At 47.0% G+C, this 18,095-nt stretch overlaps 1 protein-coding gene across 1 annotated transcript in view; it reads left to right on the top strand.

Moving 5' to 3' along the window:
* The window catches only part of ABCA1 (ATP binding cassette subfamily A member 1), a 126,646-nt gene that overhangs the window by 66,713 nt on the left and 41,838 nt on the right, over positions 1-18,095 (top strand). The window contains exons 9-17 of the mRNA XM_015247208.3: positions 3,988-4,228; positions 5,938-6,077; positions 6,423-6,539; positions 10,691-10,888; positions 11,643-11,848; positions 12,601-12,777; positions 14,307-14,529; positions 16,173-16,394; positions 17,279-17,483. Coding sequence (XP_015102694.1) covers positions 3,988-4,228; positions 5,938-6,077; positions 6,423-6,539; positions 10,691-10,888; positions 11,643-11,848; positions 12,601-12,777; positions 14,307-14,529; positions 16,173-16,394; positions 17,279-17,483 — 1,729 coding nt within the window. The remainder of the gene's footprint in view (positions 1-3,987; positions 4,229-5,937; positions 6,078-6,422; positions 6,540-10,690; positions 10,889-11,642; positions 11,849-12,600; positions 12,778-14,306; positions 14,530-16,172; positions 16,395-17,278; positions 17,484-18,095) is intronic.

The raw sequence follows: 18,095 nt of genomic DNA, 5'->3' as shown, positions 1-18,095 counted from the left end.
CTTCTTCAGTAGCAAAGCCAGACAGTCTTTTTACCAAAACATTTGTTTGCTAACTGAAGGGAATAACGTGGTACCCATAATTCAGATCTTCCCCTTGTAAACATCTGGCCTCTGAGTTCAACTTTGGGAATGTAGTCTCTTAATGAAAACTGTAAATTGAGTTGGCCTTTCATGTCCACATGTTGACAAGTGTATCAGAATCATCTTTGTCATAGGATCAGAGAGCCTAACTTGCAGAGAACAGCCTTTCCTTCGCCTCCCAGTCAGCATATGCTCACCTTTCTGGCACCCAGCCTTGTTTCATATTAGGCTTGGAAAGGAGGGGCCATCCAGAGCCCAATGTGCAGGGAGCTGAGCTGGGGGGCGGTGGTCAGATATCATGCAGACCTTCATGTTTTGAATGCTAGATAGGAATAATTTGTGGGCCGATTTTCTCAGACGTGGTCTAGCCTTATTTTGAGTTGCTTCTCTAACTCATTTTTTGGTGTTTGTATCATTTTTTTCAAATATCAAAACTCATTTTGATTTTTAAGATTAAAGTGCGGCCTGTTCACTATGGAAAATGCAGAATGTTTGGAAAATACGGAAAACACCAAGATTAAACACTGTCAACGTGTTAGGGTACTGCTGTCAGTTCTGTTCTGTGTTCTTTTAAAATTCTGCCCCTGTGGGTCCGACTGAAGAACCCTGGCTTTTGGGTCCGTTTCCAGAGGAGAAGGCCTCTTGCCGGTGGCCATCTGTTACTTGGGTTATGAACGCTGGTGACCTTTCTGTAGGTGGAGAAGCTGAATCTCCTGGGGTTCTTTCAGGAGGTAGAAAGAAGAACAGAAACTGCACTGCAAGTCTCTCGCCATTACTCTAGGGTCCTGCTCACTGACCTTACGTGTCCTGTGCCACTCTGGGAGGTCCCCTGCCAGCCTCAGAGAAAGCAGGGCAGGGACTCTTAACGCAGGACACTGCCTCTAAACTCAGGGTCCAGTTGCAACTGTTTCCTCTTACATCGCTGGCCTACCTTTTGTCTGGGGTCAAAAATAATTGGAAGCATGTGATGCTCCCATTGCTCACGTGGTGGAAATGCTCCAGCTGAGCCACATACATTTTTCTGGGCAGCCATGTGCTTGTGTCTCGCTTGACCCCTGGTCCTGGGCGACAGGGGCCACCCACTCCTCTCAGCAGAATGGCTTCAAGTCACTTTCGCCATTAGTGACTCATTGTCTCACTTGCCATTTCTCTTGGACAAATGGGAAAAGTTAAATAAATAAATGCACTTGTTTATCTGTTCAGTATTTGGAAAGAAAGTGGGTTGTTTTGACCAAAGCACAACCCTTGAAAGGAAAAGGGAACTATGCTCCTTTGGTTCATGTCTGTTCACCCAGTGTCCACATGATAAATGTGATGCCCACACTGCAGATGACCCGGGGGCTCAGAAAAGCTGGACAGCTTGCCCATGGTCACCTAGTTAGTTAATTGGCAAAACTGGGATTTTAACCCAGGGCTGTTGGATTCCAAAGCCCGTGTTCTTACTGCATTAGCCCACTTTTTGTCTGGTGAACTCTAATGGCAACTAGAATAGAAGAGAAAGGAGATTCTTCAGAGAAAGACAATATGAATTAACAGGGCCTGGCAATGGGTGGAAATGGGGACTTTCGGAGCCAGATGAGTCAGAGTGGACGTGAGCTTCACCCTAGGTGGTGGGGGGCTGTGCCTGTGGAGACTAGGGGGCAGGACAGGGAGCAGCATCTCGGTTACAGCTGCAGCACCCACTGGGTGGTGGCACAGCTGGATGCTGGGGACTCGGCAGCGAGCCCGCTAACTTCCCTGTTCTTGTGGGGCTTACGTGGGGCGGGAGGCAGAAATAAGCAAGTCAGTGTGTAATGTGACAGCAGGGGTACCAGCAACGAAGAAAAAACTGGGTGAAAGGGATAGAGGGCGATGAGGTGTTGTTTTAAAGGAGGGTGATTCGAGAAGTCCTCTCTGATCAGAGGACAACTGAACCTGAAGGCAATGACAGCAGGTCCTCCACTCCAGGGGGGTGAACCACAGATCAAAAGACACTGACGTAGGGCACCATCAGGGAGCACACTTAAAGACCAGGAAGGAGGCCAGCGTGGCCAGAAGAGAGCAGGCGAGATGGTGGTGGGACATGGGGTCGGAGCAGGAGGTGAGCGCCCTGCAGGCCTGGTAGGGCTGGATTTACACCAGTGAGATGGGAGGCCAGCAGAAGGCCTGAAGTGGGGGGCGTACGGCATGACCTCGCGGATGAGACCATGCATGGCCCAGTGCTGGGGGCGGGGGCAGAGGAGACCATCGCAGCGGATTGACAAAGGGAGCCGGCCTTTCATTCACTCCAAAATGATTATCAAGCACCTCCTTCTGTGGGCTGGGGGACTAGTGGCCCCCTTCCCTGCGAGTGGGAGCCCTTCACAGAGGAGGTGTGGAGTAGGTGTTCATCCCTGAGACCGGTGCTAGGAGAGCCACAGTTTGGCATAATTCAGTCATTTGTGGTGCCTCTGTCCAAAGATGCGCTGGCTTCATGTGGAAGGAAATTTCCTGTTTGGGTTGGGAGATAACAGGGTGGTGGTAGTGAGGAAACCTGTGGTAAGAGAAGTGAGTGGCTTTTACTATCATTAATAATCCCCAGGGCTGTTCCACCCGCCACCAAAAGGAAAGATGGCTGGCTACCTTTCCCATTCTTGTCTGCTCCCACATACAGGTGATGAAAAGACAATATCAGGAAAAGCTGACCCCCTCACTGTGCTCTTGTGGTGTCAGTTGCCCCCTCTGTGGAAGGGGAAGTCTTTGTGCCATCTCACTGCCCTGGGGTGCCTGGTTCCCCTCTGGAGGCAGGAATCAAAGGCAGGATATACGGTGCCCGGGACCTTGGCACTCACAGGAGCCGCCGGCCCTGAGAGAGAAATCCAGGCACATGGAATGCCAAGCTAGGCTGCCCCCGGGGCAAGTGCAGTGTCCTCCAGTCCCTATCCCCAGTCTGTTCCCCACGCCTCAAGCTACCAGGAGGTGAGAACACCCAGTGACATTTCAAGGAATGTAGGGATTTATTAATGATTCATTGTGAAATGCATGGAAATACAAAGTGCTCTATAAATATTTAATTATAAAAAGCCATTGGGCCAAGAAGTCCACAAGATGCTGGAGAGCATTTGTCTGTGAGACAAAGCGCTTGTCACTTGTGGGTTGGAGACGCAGCCCCTGGCTGCCGGGGTCTGACTCATCTGGGCAGGGGCTGCTGTGAGTGGGGCCCTCTCTCGGGTGTCCTAGAGTGTATGATTCTCTCCTCACCAATGTAGTTTCCTTGTCCTGATGAGAAGAGGGGCCCTCAGAGAAGTGACTTTTCTAAGGCTGTGAGCTGCTGAGAGATGTAGCTGGGGTTCAAACTTGGTCCCCTACCCTATGCTTCTTCCATTCCCTGACACTTGGCTGAATCGAGGTTGGGACTTCACTCCCAGCCAAGGGGCAGAGGGCTGCCAAGGGGCAGAGGGCTCCTCAGTTTCCACACTGAAGTTTGAAGTGCTTTAGAAATGAGTCAGTGACCGAGGATTTGAGCCATTCTTGATGGACACCTGTGAAGACAGCTGTTCAGAGAAAGCGTTCTTCTCTATAAACTCGATGATAATCCAAGTGAAATAAAGCCCATCACCAGGGGCTCTAAGGTCTAAAAGTTTTTAATATGTGTCGGAGTCACCTGGGCACCCTGCAGAGTACAGATCTGAACTGTAGACAGGTAGATAGCCCGGGATCTGCATCTGCAGCAACCTCTCCACTGACGCTGAAGTCCTGGTCCCCAGACCACAGCGGAGTAGCAGGGCTCTGGCAGTCTTACCCCAAGACTTCCAGGAAGTGGCACCAGACAAGATATGTTCTGGGATGTGGCTTTGGAAAGGTCAAGAAAATAGTGTTTCATTCTCTTCTCTGTCGTTAACCCTTTCCTCCTCTGTCCTCTCCTTTTCCACCTGACCCCTACCCAAGCTGTTCAGCATGAGGAGCTGGAGTGATATGCGGCAGGAGGTGATGTTTCTGACTAACGTGAACAGCTCCAGCTCGTCCACCCAGATCTACCAGGCCGTGTCCCGCATTGTCTGTGGCCACCCTGAGGGTGGGGGCCTGAAGATCAAGTCCCTGAACTGGTATGAGGACAACAACTATAAAGCCCTCTTTGGAGGCAATGGCACGGAGGAAGATGCTGGCACCTTCTATGACAATTCCACAAGTGAGTGTCTGTGCAGACCCACGCCCTGGTCCCAGAGAGCCCTGCGTCGCCCGCTCCCTTGTGTTTACCCTCATCCTCTGTAGCAGCAGTGGATGTGTACGTGTCTGTTTGCACATCAGACTGAGCTCCTACAGGAGGGGCTGTTTTCCTAATCGGCCAGCTGTCCCCACTTCTGTGAATGGGACCTGGCATGTGTGCACAGTGTGTTTGTCAAGTGAATGGACGATTGAAAGCCAGTCTCCTCAGTTTTCTGGGGGATGGAGGAGGGTGGGTTCCCGGAGTGAGCAAGGATCGTCTCTCTCTTGAGTGCCCCCTCATTGAAGTAGGCTTTATAATAAAAACTTAAATAACAAAAACAACAACAACAATAAAAGCTAACATTTAAGGAACATTTCTTATGTACTATACATTTTATTTATCTCATTTAACCCTACAATAAGGAATGTTTTGTAACCCTACATTTTATAGGCTCAGAGAAGTTCAGCGACTTTGTCAAAGCCACACTGTAACTAATCTTCAAGAGCCAAGATTAAATCAGATCTACCCGGCTCCGTGCTTTTTCCCGCTGAACCACAGAGCCTCCAAAGTACCTGTTCATGGTGGTGTGTGTGCCGTCAGACTCGGGCATTTGATCTGCTGTTTGTTTTTGGTTCTTAGCTGCTAGTCGGTGTTAAAGAGCCTTGTAACTCCATAGCTGCTCCCCACGCTCAGGCAGTTTTGTGGGGATGTGTGTCCTGTGCCTGGTGGCAGCAGGGAGCTGGTGTTACAGTTTTAGACAATGGCATCTTTTTCCTTGAAAACATGATGCGAGTGAGCCTTTCTCCATTTCCAGCCGCAGGTGTGTCTTTCAGACACTGAGTGAGGCAGCTTTTTGTGTGTTACTGTAACATAAGAACCTTTTATTCTTCTCTGGAGTAAAGCCCTCCAGACATTGCTGGTTGCTGTGCAAGCCTGAGGGATATGGCATTGTGGACAGTTTTGTGAAATGCAATCCCCTCCACTCCCTTGGCAAGTCAATCCAAGAGAACCCTTATTTTTGCAACAGATGTAATTGGGAGAAAATCTTCTTTAAAAAATATATGTGTGTATGTTATCTTTGCAGCATGTAGAGGATACTTGGTATCTAAAAACTCAGAATGAATTTTTTCTTTAATTTAGGAATCCTTCTAGATAATCAAACCCTATTGTCTATTATAACTTGGGATTTTTCAGTTTGGGATTTTTATTACATTTATTACTTATACTTGTGATGAGACCTACAGATTTTTTATTTCTGCTTGAAAAAAGCAGAATCCAGCCCTCTCTTTCCAATGAAAACAAACTGGTGAGGGCTGGTGTAAGCCATCTAGAGTCATGAACCTAGAGTTATGTAGCCTTGTGCATAGTAAAAACATTTTTCTAAATGGTCTCAGTTGTGAGTTGTCCATCATAAGTGTTCTAATAAGCTCTGATTATTTATCAGGCATTGTTCTAGGGGCTCTACAGATAACATCTCAGTTAATCTCTCCACATCTCTGCCAAGTAGAGGCCATTAACTTTGTTTTTACAGAGCAGCTAACTGAAACTCAGACAAGTGATTTGTTACTTAGCTATTAAGTAGTAGAGCTGGGATTTGAACCCATGACTGGCCCTCTGGCTCCAAAGCTCTGGTTAGTTCCTACAAGTATATGACCATGCATGGAGATAACTGCCTTTCATTCTCTTCATAGCTCCTTATTGCAATGATTTGATGAAGAATTTGGAGTCCAGTCCTCTTTCCCGCATCATATGGAAAGCTCTCAAGCCTCTGCTTGTTGGGAAGATCCTGTATACACCTGACACTCCAGCCACAAGGCAGGTTATGGCTGAGGTAAGCCTCCTGGACCCAAGAATCCTTCTACAGACTCCTCCTAGAATTATAGACAAAAAGTAAAGGCAGCTTCAGATGGAGTGTACTGAGTATACTTACAGCTCCCCTGGGATTTCCAAGAGTGAGAGCCTCCAGCCTGACCCAGACCCGAGCTGACGGTTGAGGGCCAGCTCCCCAGCCTTAGGTATTTGACTTGCCGCTGCAGGCAGGCACTTCTCAGGGAGGGGAAGGACTACGAAAAAGCTGCTGTGATGGAGCATCCTTCTAGGGAGCAACTGAGTTCCTCATATCTTTGCCTCTCTTCCCTTTTTTTTATGCTGCCCCTGGCTCCTGGCTTGACTTCAGGTGAATAAGACCTTCCAGGAACTGGCTGTGTTTCATGACCTGGAAGGCATGTGGGAAGAGCTCAGCCCTAAGATCTGGACCTTCATGGAGAGCAGCCCAGAACTGGACCTTGTCCGGGTGAGTGTCCCTCTGATTACCATGTGCCTGTTTGGTGCTAAAGGTGAGTGTCTCACCACTTTCCCACAAGTGACAGAGATGAGAATTCTTTACATTTAAGCAGCACAGACGTATTGAGCATTGTTACCTTTGCAGAGCTACAGGTGATGGTGCACAGACTATATACCACTGATCAGCATCGATGTGTCTGGTGGTCAAAAATTAGGTTTCTAAGAAACTTGCAGCTGGTATTTGGAACAAGAGTTTGGTGATTGCAGGACCCTGATTATTTTTATTTCTGGCTCTAGAGCCAACCACAGCATCTTACTTAGCCCTACGATGTCCTTGTAGGTCTCAGACAGGTGTGGGAACAAAGGCCTGGTCTGACCTGCAGACCTGTCTGAGATACTCGCTCCCCAAGACACTGTGTGAACACGGAGCCACTGTCACTGCATGGAGGGGAATTGCACTTAGTGCTTCAGAGCTACTTGAAAAGGGATAAGTGCTCTAGAGACAATTGGATTCAAAAGCAGAGGAGTCTGATCAAGAACAGAATGTCTCTCTTGCTTGAGCCTGAGTACCATTTAATCACATCATCCCTGCCTTGGGCTGAGTCAGAGAATCATTAGACTATTTCCTGTCTCCATGGTGAGCAAGGCCTCTTCCTTTTGTTCCTGCTGCTATTAAAAAGCCCGAATGGATTTTGCCAGGTCTCTTGGCTTGACACCTCATTGATCAGAGGGGCAGCTGGGTATTAAGAGGCAGTATGTAGCCTGAGAGGTACTTTCCCCAGGCTAAAGTCTGTCCCCTGAGGCCCTGGGAGGAATGATACCCGGGGGACCTTCTGATGCTGGGAAAGCTGGAGTCATCTTTGTTACACTAGTTTTGCTATATGTGCAGAATTTTTAAGTTGAGGACCTTTGAAAACCAAGGGACTTTAGTCAGAAGAATACAAACAATAATTTGTATGGATTTACTGAATGATTCCTAACTACTAGTAATAATGATAATAACTTACGCCCTTTAGGGATGGGTCTCTGTGGGGCTCCAGCATCTCCTTCAAAAGGGGTTCATGGGGTCCAGCCACCAATAGTGCCATAGACCCAGATGTGGTCTCAGACCTCTTCTTCCTGGTCCTCGCCTTGGAATCTACATTTCTACTTGCTGAACTTGTCTTTTTCGGAGCCTCAGGGAATGATGAGGGACCCCTTTGAAGGGACTCCGTGAGTTTTTGTCTGTAGGCAGACAGATACTTCCCCTACTCTTTAATGGAGAGTTTGGCTTGGATGCTCCAGCATCTCTTAAGCTCCCCATTATTTGGGGTCGAGGTTCTTGTAAACATAGCTGTGGCACTCACTAGGAATCCTGCTGGGAGAACCCAGGATGTGTGGTAGGAGGTGTAGGAGCTGTGGCTGGGGAGGAACGCATGGCATGTGGTTTAGAAGTCTTTGGGTGTCAAGCCAGGGACCTTTACTTTAAGTTCTGGGGGACCATGAAAGGATTTTAAGCAAGGGGAGCTATAGATATATTCCTTTGATAAGACAAGTAGATTGAAGAGGGGAAAGGCGAAAGGCAGAGACTAGGTGGAGGCTATCCAAGTAGGTGGTGAAGGTATCAGCAGGAGACAAAGCATGGTAACTGCTTGATTGAGGAGGCATGAAAGAGAGGGGAGCATCAGGTTGAATCTTGATTTCTAGCTGTGGACGGCAGGGATGTCCAACAGGCTAGTGGGTACTGGGGCCTGGAGTGCAGGAGGTGGTTAGGCTGGAGACACCAGTTGGAGACTCATCAGCCTGTGGGTGGGAAGTTGAAGGAGCCTTCCCCAGCTGCTTGCTTTTCTCTATTAAGGAGTGTTTAACTCCAAAGCTTGGGCTTCTCAGTCCTCTGCACCCATTACAGCCTCGCCTCTGGTACATGTGAGGATGCCAGAGGCTTCTGCTTCTGTTAGGGTAGCTCTTCTCTTTCTTTCTTTTTTTCAGCTTTATTCAGGCATAATTGACAAATTAAAAGTGTATGTAGCTATCTTGATAGTGGTGGTAGTTTCATTGGTGTATACATCTATCAAAATTCATCAAACTGTACATCTGAAATATGTGCAGTTTACAGGAATCACACCATAATAAAGGTGTTAAAAATTAAAAAATAAACAAAGTGTATGTATTTAAGGTATGCAACTTAGTGTTCAGATATATGTATATACCTGGGAAATGATCACCACAATCAAGCTAAGTGTCAAGCGTGCAGTGCAGAATCCTTAACTATAGTCACCACGCTGCATGTTAGATCCCCAGAACTGTTTACACTGCATGTCTGAAACTCGGTACCCTTTGACCTCCCCGTTTCCCCCAGCCCCTGGGAACCACCGTTCTGCTCTGTGGTAGCTCTTATCTTTCCTCTGTCTCTGGCTCTGTCTACACCTGCTGCCATCACCCCACGGATCCAGAGGCACTTCTCTGTTGAGTCACAGCACTCAAACTGTTCTCCTTTCTTACCTGCTGTCGGTCTCCTTCATCTTGAGGCCCTGCTGTCTCCCTGGCCCTGCCCCTTGAGGGTGATCCAGGGTCCCCCGGTCCCCTCCCTCACCCTAGAGCAGCCTCCGGGTCAGTGATCTCACTGGGCGCATCTTTCTGGCCTGGCTGCGCTCTGTGGCCATGTTGCCCAAAGCCACACTGGGCAGGGCAGGTCTCACCCCAAATGCCATGTGTCTTCATTCAGGTCTTACTTGCTCAGTTCAAGTCCCCAAATAAACTCGTTTCAGAATCACTAACCCATACTCCTGTGAACTTTTGTGGGGTACACTTTTGTATCTATTTTGTTAACAAAAATACACATCTTAACTGATGACAGTGTAAATTGTTACTCCCTGCAGGAAAGCAATTTGAAATAAAAATTGTAAGAACCATAAAAAATGAGCTATCTGTGTACCTTCATTCCATACACCCTCAGGGATGTATCCCATACAGAAATAATTTTGAAGAAAGAAGTCACTGTATGAGGGAAAATGTTATTGCTTTGGTACCTGTTATTATAAGAAATTAGAAATAGACTAAATGCTTAGCAGTACAGGAATAGTTAAAGAAATTCTAGTATATGTTCTTTATAAAAAACCATTATGCTGCCTTTAAAATAATAAATATGAAGCTACATGGGGGGAAAACTTAAAATCTTAGTAGAAATAAGACTGTTTTAAAATATAGCTCAGGTTGGTCCCTTAGAGAGTCCATTTCAGTAGAGCCAGAGTTTCGTGCACCTTCCCGAAGGTGTGGCAGGAGTTGCAGCTGATCTCCTTTTCCATGAGCTGGGGTTGGAGCAGACTCATTTTTCTGGCGGCACAGCTGTGCAGGCCCTTGCCCCGGTCCTCTGCACCTACTGGCCAAGCACCAGGGGCGTTTGTTCTTCTCTTCCATGTTGACCCACATGGAGAGCCAACCAGCTGGGGAAGAAGACATGGAAAACAAACCTCCTTTACAAGCATGACTCATGAGCCCTACAATTGGGACAGATCATATTTTACCTGGTTAAACAGCAGAATTCTTTTCCCAAATGAAATAGCAGAAGTAGGTTTGTCTTAATTCTGTCTAGAGAAGAGAGTCTTCATGAGGAGTCATCAGCCTGGGCCTTAAAAGAGAAGGCAATAATAATGCAGTGGGGAGGTATGGTAGATTCAGAGCCCATGTCTCGTTTGCTGGCTTTGTTACTTACTAGCTGTGTGACCTTGTGTTGGGGATTTGACCCCTCTGTTTTTCCATCTGTGAGATGGAAACTGTTAAAGATACCTTTCTTATGGAGTTGTATGAGCTAAAGCAATTAAATAAGCCAGTATAGTAATGATGCAGAGTATAAGAATTATCGTTATTACTGTAGGGAATACTGTTCACTGTGAAGCTAGGCTACAAACATGTGGACTCTGGATTCAGACTGTTCTGATATTTAATCTCAACTCCATGCCTGTCAATATTATGCCTCATCCTTGGTTAAAACCATATTCTTTTTTTTTTCAACCTCAGTATTCTCACCTGTAAAATGAGAACATGGTTACCTACCTGACAGTTTCCTATGAAGAGTAAAAAAAAAAAAAAGACAATGTACGTGAAAGGGTTTTGTAAATCATATAGTGCTTGTCAAGACTTAGTTGGTGTTGACTATTGGTACATTTCTCATTGGAATGGCAGACGCTGCTGGACAGTAGAGGCAATGACCACTTTTGGGAACAGCGACTGGAAGGCTTAGATTGGACAGCCAAAGATATCGTGGCGTTTCTGGCCAAGCACCCAGAGGATGTCCAGTCCACGAATGGCTCTGTGTACACCTGGAGAGAAGCCTTCAACGAGACCAACCAGGCAATCCAGACCATCTCTCGCTTCATGGAGGTGAGGATCAGTTCTGTGGACCATTTACAAAAGGCTTTGGCTTCTTTGTCTCAGCTGGTGCAGTAGGGTTCGGATTGGAGTAAAGCTTAAAAATAACACATAGTCTTAGTTACAGTAGTATTCCTCAAACCTAACATAGGGTGTGGTATACAAAAAGGCACTCAATAAATGTTAGTTGAATGACTGCATGAGTAAATAAACAGACCTAATTTCTTGCTTTATTCTATCTGACTCAGGAATGTCTCTATCCATTGTCTTCTAGGTTTTTCTGTGTTTTGATATCCCAGTACCTAAGGGCAACAAAACATTCCCTTTAAAAAAATCACTACTTAGGAACTTATCTAAAATCTAATAGAACTGATTACATTTTTAAAAATTAATCCTAAATATGATGTGACTTAATAGGGACAAATGAAAGGCTTTTTTTTTCTTTTGATCTGTTTGTTTCATTGTTATGACTCAAAATTGCCAAGAAAACTGAGAAAAGAGGGTTTGATCATTGTTTCAACCTCTTTCCTGTCACAAAAATCAATATAAGTAACTTACCTCTAAGTACTTCCAACATTTTTCTTAATTGCAGTTAAAAACCCAAGTGAACCATTTTCGGTTGAATACTGGAAAATGACTTTAGAGAGGATTAGAGAGTGAGGATAAAAGTCGTGCACTTAGTGCCTCCCTCTTAGCACAGACTCTGCTTGGACCTCTGCCTGTTTTCCTGGCCATCACCGTCTCACGACGGCTCTTCTTCCTTCAGTGCGTGAACCTGAACAAGCTAGAACCAGTAGCCACCGAGGTTCGGCTCATCAACAAGTCCATGGAGCTGCTGGACGAGAGGAAGTTCTGGGCTGGGATTGTGTTCACTGGGATTCCTCCCGGCAGTGTGGAGCTGCCCCATCACGTCAAGTACAAGATCCGAATGGACATCGACAACGTGGAGAGGACAAACAAGATCAAGGATGGGTAAGTCGAAGCCCGTCGTGCCGACCAGCCTCGGGGAAGTCAGGAACAGCTAACGTGACTGGAGGTGCTTTATCTTAACCAGCAATTTGGTAGAAATTTCTCACACAGGATAGCTCAGATCGGCGGCATGATTTGGGTGTAATTGGCACATTCGTTGCTGGACACGACAGTTTCAGAGATCATAAAATACCATCCTGTGGTTCAGCATTTCCATTCAAGGGAATTAGTCCTAAGGAATTAAATCAACAGGAGAAAAAGAAGAAAGGAAAAGATATTAGGTTCCCTGGGCTAGTGTTATCCATTTTTCTAAAAAGGAGCGGGGGTGGGGGTGGGTATAGCTCAGTGGTAGAGTGCATGCTTAGCACGCATGAGGTCCTTGGTTCAATCCCCATTACCTCCATTACAAAAATAATAAATAAACCTAATTACAGCCCCCCCCCAATTTTAAAAAATAAAAAATTAAATAAAATGGGGTAAACAACCAATATAAAAGGGCATGGTTAAGTAAATTTTGGCATGTCCTCTTGATGCAATGTTAGGTAGCCAGTGGAGGGGAATAAAACCAAATCAGCAGGTGATTTGCTCATTCCAATTATATCTATTTAAAAACGGGTGTACATGTCAATGGAGACCGGAGAATAAGACACAGAAATAAGAATGGTGGATCTGTAATGGTGGTAGGATTGTGGGTGACTGAAATTTTTTATTGTGCGAGTCTAAGGAGTGTTTGATCACCTGTGGTTTGGTTCTAGGTACTGGGACCCTGGTCCTCGGGCTGACCCCTTTGAGGACATGCGGTACGTCTGGGGGGGCTTCGCCTACTTGCAGGATGTCGTGGAGCAGGCGATCATCAGCGTACTGACGGGCGCAGAGAAGAAAACCGGCATCTACATGCAGCAGATGCCCTACCCCTGTTATGTCGATGACATGTAAGTTGCCAGTAAGCCACCATCTGTATTAACCAGTTAACACTGTCCCCAGGTGGTGCGCATGCATGCACGCACACACACACATACACACACACCCCCCAAGGGAGGAAACAGAATGCTTTGATTATATTCATATGTGTGTTAACTAGTTAAACAGTTGGTTACTGCAAAAAAGTTTGTTTTTGAATTTTATGGAGATTTCAAGAAATAAGATGCCAGCTGTAGGTAGTTGACCATTTCAGCCAAGCCACAGACACATGTGTGTTCACACACCGGGAATCTCACTCCTTTCTCGTCCATGGTTACCAGAACTTTTATTTTTTATAATCTATCCCTTTGGTCAAAATCGGCTCACACTGCAGGTTTAAAGTGTGTGGTGATGAGCACATGCCAAATGCACGCACACATCCACGCGTCCCCTACACTCAGAGACATGGTGTCCTAGACCTAGAAAGCTGACTTCACATCCGTTTGTCTGCTTCCTTTCTGTACATGGGAAACTGTGTTTTCAAACAATACAAATATACAACTGATCAAGGCCTTTTTATCTTAGACGTTTTAGATAATCTTTTAGTGCTTTGTCACTGCTGCCGAGTTCTCTTTGTGGGGACTGTGCCTGTGGAGCTAATGACTTCTTGTGAGAGAGAACTGGCCGAGGTGCAGTTATTGCCGGCATCTGAAATGTATAACATCTCTCACAAGTTCCTGAAACTCTCTTATTCTCTGGGGGGTGTGTGTGTGTGTGTGTTTAGAGATCCCAGTGCAGAAGGAGCGGCGTTCCTCCCTTTGTATTTCTCCCCACTTCGCATTGAACAACCTATTTCCTCGCAGGGCTCACTCTAGCTTTTCCAGGTCACCTGGATTTATCTTCTTTTTCACCTTCAGAAAGATTAGCCAATATTTTCCAAAGAAAGACTTTTCCAAAGACCCCCTAAGTGGGGACTTACTTTGGAAAGGATGCGTTAAGATGGAGACGTGATGGAAGGTCAGAAGCAGTCAGAGCCTTTGCCTGTTGTCACTTACTCTGGAAGTGCACAGTGGTCAAGCTGGGGCTTGAACCTTGAGTTGCAGAGTCCAGATCCTGTGTCTCTTTTACACAACTGCATTTCCCATTTTAGTTTGGAATCTGAAATATTACTGACAAGAGCCTCCTGAAGTGTGTTTCTGCACCATCTGTCATAACAGTTATGCAAGGCAGGCTGATAGTGAGATGACCTTGAAGATGTAGAGCTTTCATGAGATAATGAACTGGGCTTTTTGTTTTGGTTTGGTTTGGTTTTAGTGCTTTAAAATCACCCACATTTAGCTTAGTGCCATCTCACAGCCACCTGGTGACTAAGGCAGGCCCCCCAAAGACATTTCATTTGGCAGTACTTTGTTAGTGTGATTTCTGCCCCTGCATTGCCCTGCTCACCGGGTGTGCCCGTCCGACTGCACGGGTCTGCCCATCTCGGGCTCAGTCCTGGTGCTTTCTCGTGCACGCGGGAGCCGGGCTCACATTGACCTTTATCCTGCTGCTGGCCTTCCAGCTTCTTGCGGGTCATGAGCCGGTCAATGCCCCTCTTCATGACGCTGGCCTGGATCTACTCTGTGGCTGTGATCATCAAGGGCATCGTGTACGAGAAGGAGGCGCGGCTGAAGGAGACCATGCGCATCATGGGCCTGGATAACAGCATCCTCTGGTTCAGCTGGTTCATCAGTAGCCTCATCCCTCTGCTCGTGAGCGCCGGCCTGCTGGTGGTCATCCTGAAAGTAAGCTGCCTCCCCAGCTCCTCCCTGCCGAGGAACTCCTGAACAGCCACACACGGGCTACATGAGGAGAAGGAAAGCATGGATTCCCTGGGAGCACTTTCTAGTTGGGGAGAGTGAGGCCCAGAGAAGGGCCAACCCAGCTGGTTAGCAGCTATGCAGGACCAGAACCCAGGGGTCTTGTTTCCCAGGTGAGCAGACACTTAACTACACCAGGCTGTCTGCTTGGCAGTGGTTCATGGCAGCATCTGAGTGCTGCTCATTTTCCTAGATGTTATGGGTGATGATTCTGCTAGAATTTCTAAAAGCAACGATCAGAAAGGTAGATACTGTTACACGTTAAGGTTTTCTGGAAGCAGAGGCTGAGACAGAGTTTGGCATATGGGTATTTATTAGGGACCTATGTCTGCAGGAGGGATGGGGAAGACGCAGAATTGAGCCGAGGGAGGAGTCGACCTTTGATGCATGGCCACGCTCATGGGCACTGTTGCCGGAGTTGTCCCGACATGGAGCTGAAATGTCCGGCCATTTAGGTTACCTTAAGGCCTCCCTCCCTGAAACCCCATTTCCCATGCCTGTCAGTCATTGGAAGAGCATGTCTCAGGGCCAGGTGTTCCCTGCAGCTGTGACAAACCCAGAGTTGTCACCTGAGGCTGTCTGCTGACAGCCAGGCAACAAGTTTTTCCTTCAAGGGGACTTCGTACAGTGCAGCTCTGTGTCCACTCCTTACATTAATAGGTTTATATGCCAATCTTCTTTTCTCAGTCATTTCACTTAAGGATGCATTGTGCAAAAATTAATGTTTTTTAAAGGGGGGTTGGTTACAAAACAAAAGGCACTAACATTTAATTTAATACTACTGTTCATTACAAATGAACACTTACTAATTGCCAAGTGCTGTTTTTAGCACATACATGTTCTGTTTTATGATATCCTCACTAAATAACCCATTTAACATACAAGGAAATGAGGCCAAGGAAGGTTAAGGACCTCACTGAGGTCACCTGATTGTATGGCAGAGCAGTTCTTGCTAAAATCACCCCCTTCTCATGCCCTGATATCTGACCGTAAGAGCCAAGCTCTGTGGAGGGGGTGGTGGTCCTGTGGCCGGTGGGTGAGAGTTGCTTTGGGACAGCCATGTGCTGGCAGGTCCTGCTGAAAAAGGATAAACTACTAGAGAGAAGCTTGAAAGGTCCACAGAATTTGGATGATGGTGGGGATCCAGAATCCACGGCAGGTTATCAAGGAGGGTGTTAAGATGGGCTGGCCATTCTCCTTGGCTTTTGGAGGGAAAAGTCACGTGGGCTGCTGTCTCCCACCGTTCTTTCCTGGTGCCAAGAGTCAGAGTCCTTATACAAGGAGAAACCAGGTGGTATTATTTCCTGGAGAAACAGAGGACACAACTGTCTGTTGAGATGAATCTTGGTGAATGTCAGCCCTGGACTGGGTCCTGTTTCTGGCTCTACCGTTACATTGCTGTGTGGTCTCTGGCTCATCATTTCCCTTCTCTAGGCTTCTGTTCACTCTTGAGAAAAGTGAGCAGCCCTCTTCCTCTGTGTTGTCTCTGCGATGAGTAGGAATAAGCCCTGGCTGCTTCCCGCAGATCACTGCTTGTTGAGTCTCTCACTGGGTCTCTTCCTTCCCAGTTAGGAAACCTGCTGCCCTACAGCGACCCCAGCGTGGTGTTTGTCTTCTTGTCCGTGTTCGCCGTGGTGACCATCCTGCAGTGCTTCTTGATCAGCACGCTCTTCTCCAGAGCCAACCTGGCCGCGGCCTGCGGGGGCATCATTTACTTCACGCTGTACCTGCCCTATGTCCTGTGTGTGGCGTGGCAAGACTATGTGGGCTTCACACTCAAGATCTTCGCGGTGAGTAACTCTGGCCCTCCTGCAGCGGCTGCAGTCCCAGCTGTAGTCCCCTAAAGGGACTCTGTAGATGAATATCTTCATATCTTGTGATTGATTGGTTTTGCAAATTCATATTTCACCTCCAAGCTAAGAATAGAAGATCCAATGGACTTGAGCTTCAGTTCTAGGGTCTACTCCTTGAAGGCAGAGATGGTCTCTTATTAAATTGTTTATCTTTAGTCCTCTGAGTGAAAGCTCTTGAGGTCAGAGATGGCTCCTTCTGGACTCTTGTGTCTAGTATGTGGTTTTGCTTTAGTAATACATTCTGAACTTAAAGCCTGAGGAGCAGGTGAACCATCTCCCCACACATTCCTGACTTCAGTACTCCCCGACCCTTGTATGGAGGAGGCGAGGCCTTCAAGGGTATGCCAGCCCTTGAAAGAGTGAGTTTTCCTCTAAGTTTTTCACAGGATGCTCCAGGTGCTTCTGTCTGTCTGTCTGGACCTCTTAGACATGAGCAGCCCCAGGCAGGCTCCCGTGACACTGAGCCATCACTGGCCGAGCAGGGAGTTTGAGGGGACCTTGATGAATGTGTGTATGTGTATAACATCCAGGCTCGCTGAGCCCTTGAGGCACCTTTGGAAGCATAAAATTCTCTAAGTTTTACATTCCATCATATATGCATTTCTGAAATGTGTCTGCATAATGAGCAGGTATAAATAGAATCACTTTATATGCTGCCAGAGAGCCCACACCCCTAAAGGGACTCTGTAGATGAATATTTCCGTATCTTGTAATTGATCCACTTTGCAAATTCATATTTCTCCAGGTGGCATTTACATTATCAGTGACAGGAAAATGAGCGACAAGGAGATTGATGAGTGACTTTTGCCTCTTTCTCACAGAGCCTGCTGTCTCCCGTGGCCTTTGGGTTCGGCTGTGAGTACTTCGCCCTTTTCGAGGAGCAGGGCATTGGGGTGCAGTGGGACAACCTCTTTGAGAGCCCCGTGGAGGAAGATGGCTTCAACCTCACCACCTCAGTCTCCATGATGCTGTTCGACGCCTTCCTCTATGGGGTGATGACGTGGTACATCGAGGCTGTGTTTCCAGGTTCATTGAGCTTCCATGCGGCTTTCATCACCTGCTGGGGACGTGGGATTTCTAGCTGCAGAGCTTTCCTCCCTTTGCGCTGGAATTCTTCAGGGCGTGGGTCATCCTGGGAAGTGGTTAGGGCTTTAGAGCCACAGCAAGCAGACAGTCCAAGGAGAAGCAGCTGATGCTAAAAGTACAACTCTTACTACTGATCTGGTTCTTGTTTCTTGAGCACTGTGTGCCCAGCACTGTGCAAAGTGCTTTTTACATTTTGGTTCATTTCATCCTTGAGACCACTCTGAGGGAGGTACCATTCTAACCCACTTTTGCAAATGAGAGAACTGTAACTCCAAGAAGTTAAGTAACTTGCCTGTGGCTGCAGAGCTGGTAAGTGTCAGTGCTTGGAGATGAACCCAGATGGGTTACACTGGGTCAGCCAGCCCAGGAGATTGCTCCCCGTGGTGACCCAGTTCTTAAATTCTGTATCCCCCAAATTGTCATTGGCAGAGGTTCTGTTTCCTGAGTACAGCTTGTGAATAATAAGATATGTTGGCTCTAAGCCCTTGTCAACGACTTAATCAAATTAATATTCATAAAAATTCATTTTGATCCTTCCCTTAACAAATCACC

This window comes from Vicugna pacos, chromosome 4 (assembly GCF_048564905.1).
Source record: "Vicugna pacos chromosome 4, VicPac4, whole genome shotgun sequence".
Classification (NCBI taxonomy): Eukaryota; Metazoa; Chordata; class Mammalia; order Artiodactyla; family Camelidae; genus Vicugna; species Vicugna pacos.
Note: the sequence above shows the minus strand (reverse complement) of the source record. Positions and strands in the feature narration are given on the sequence as shown.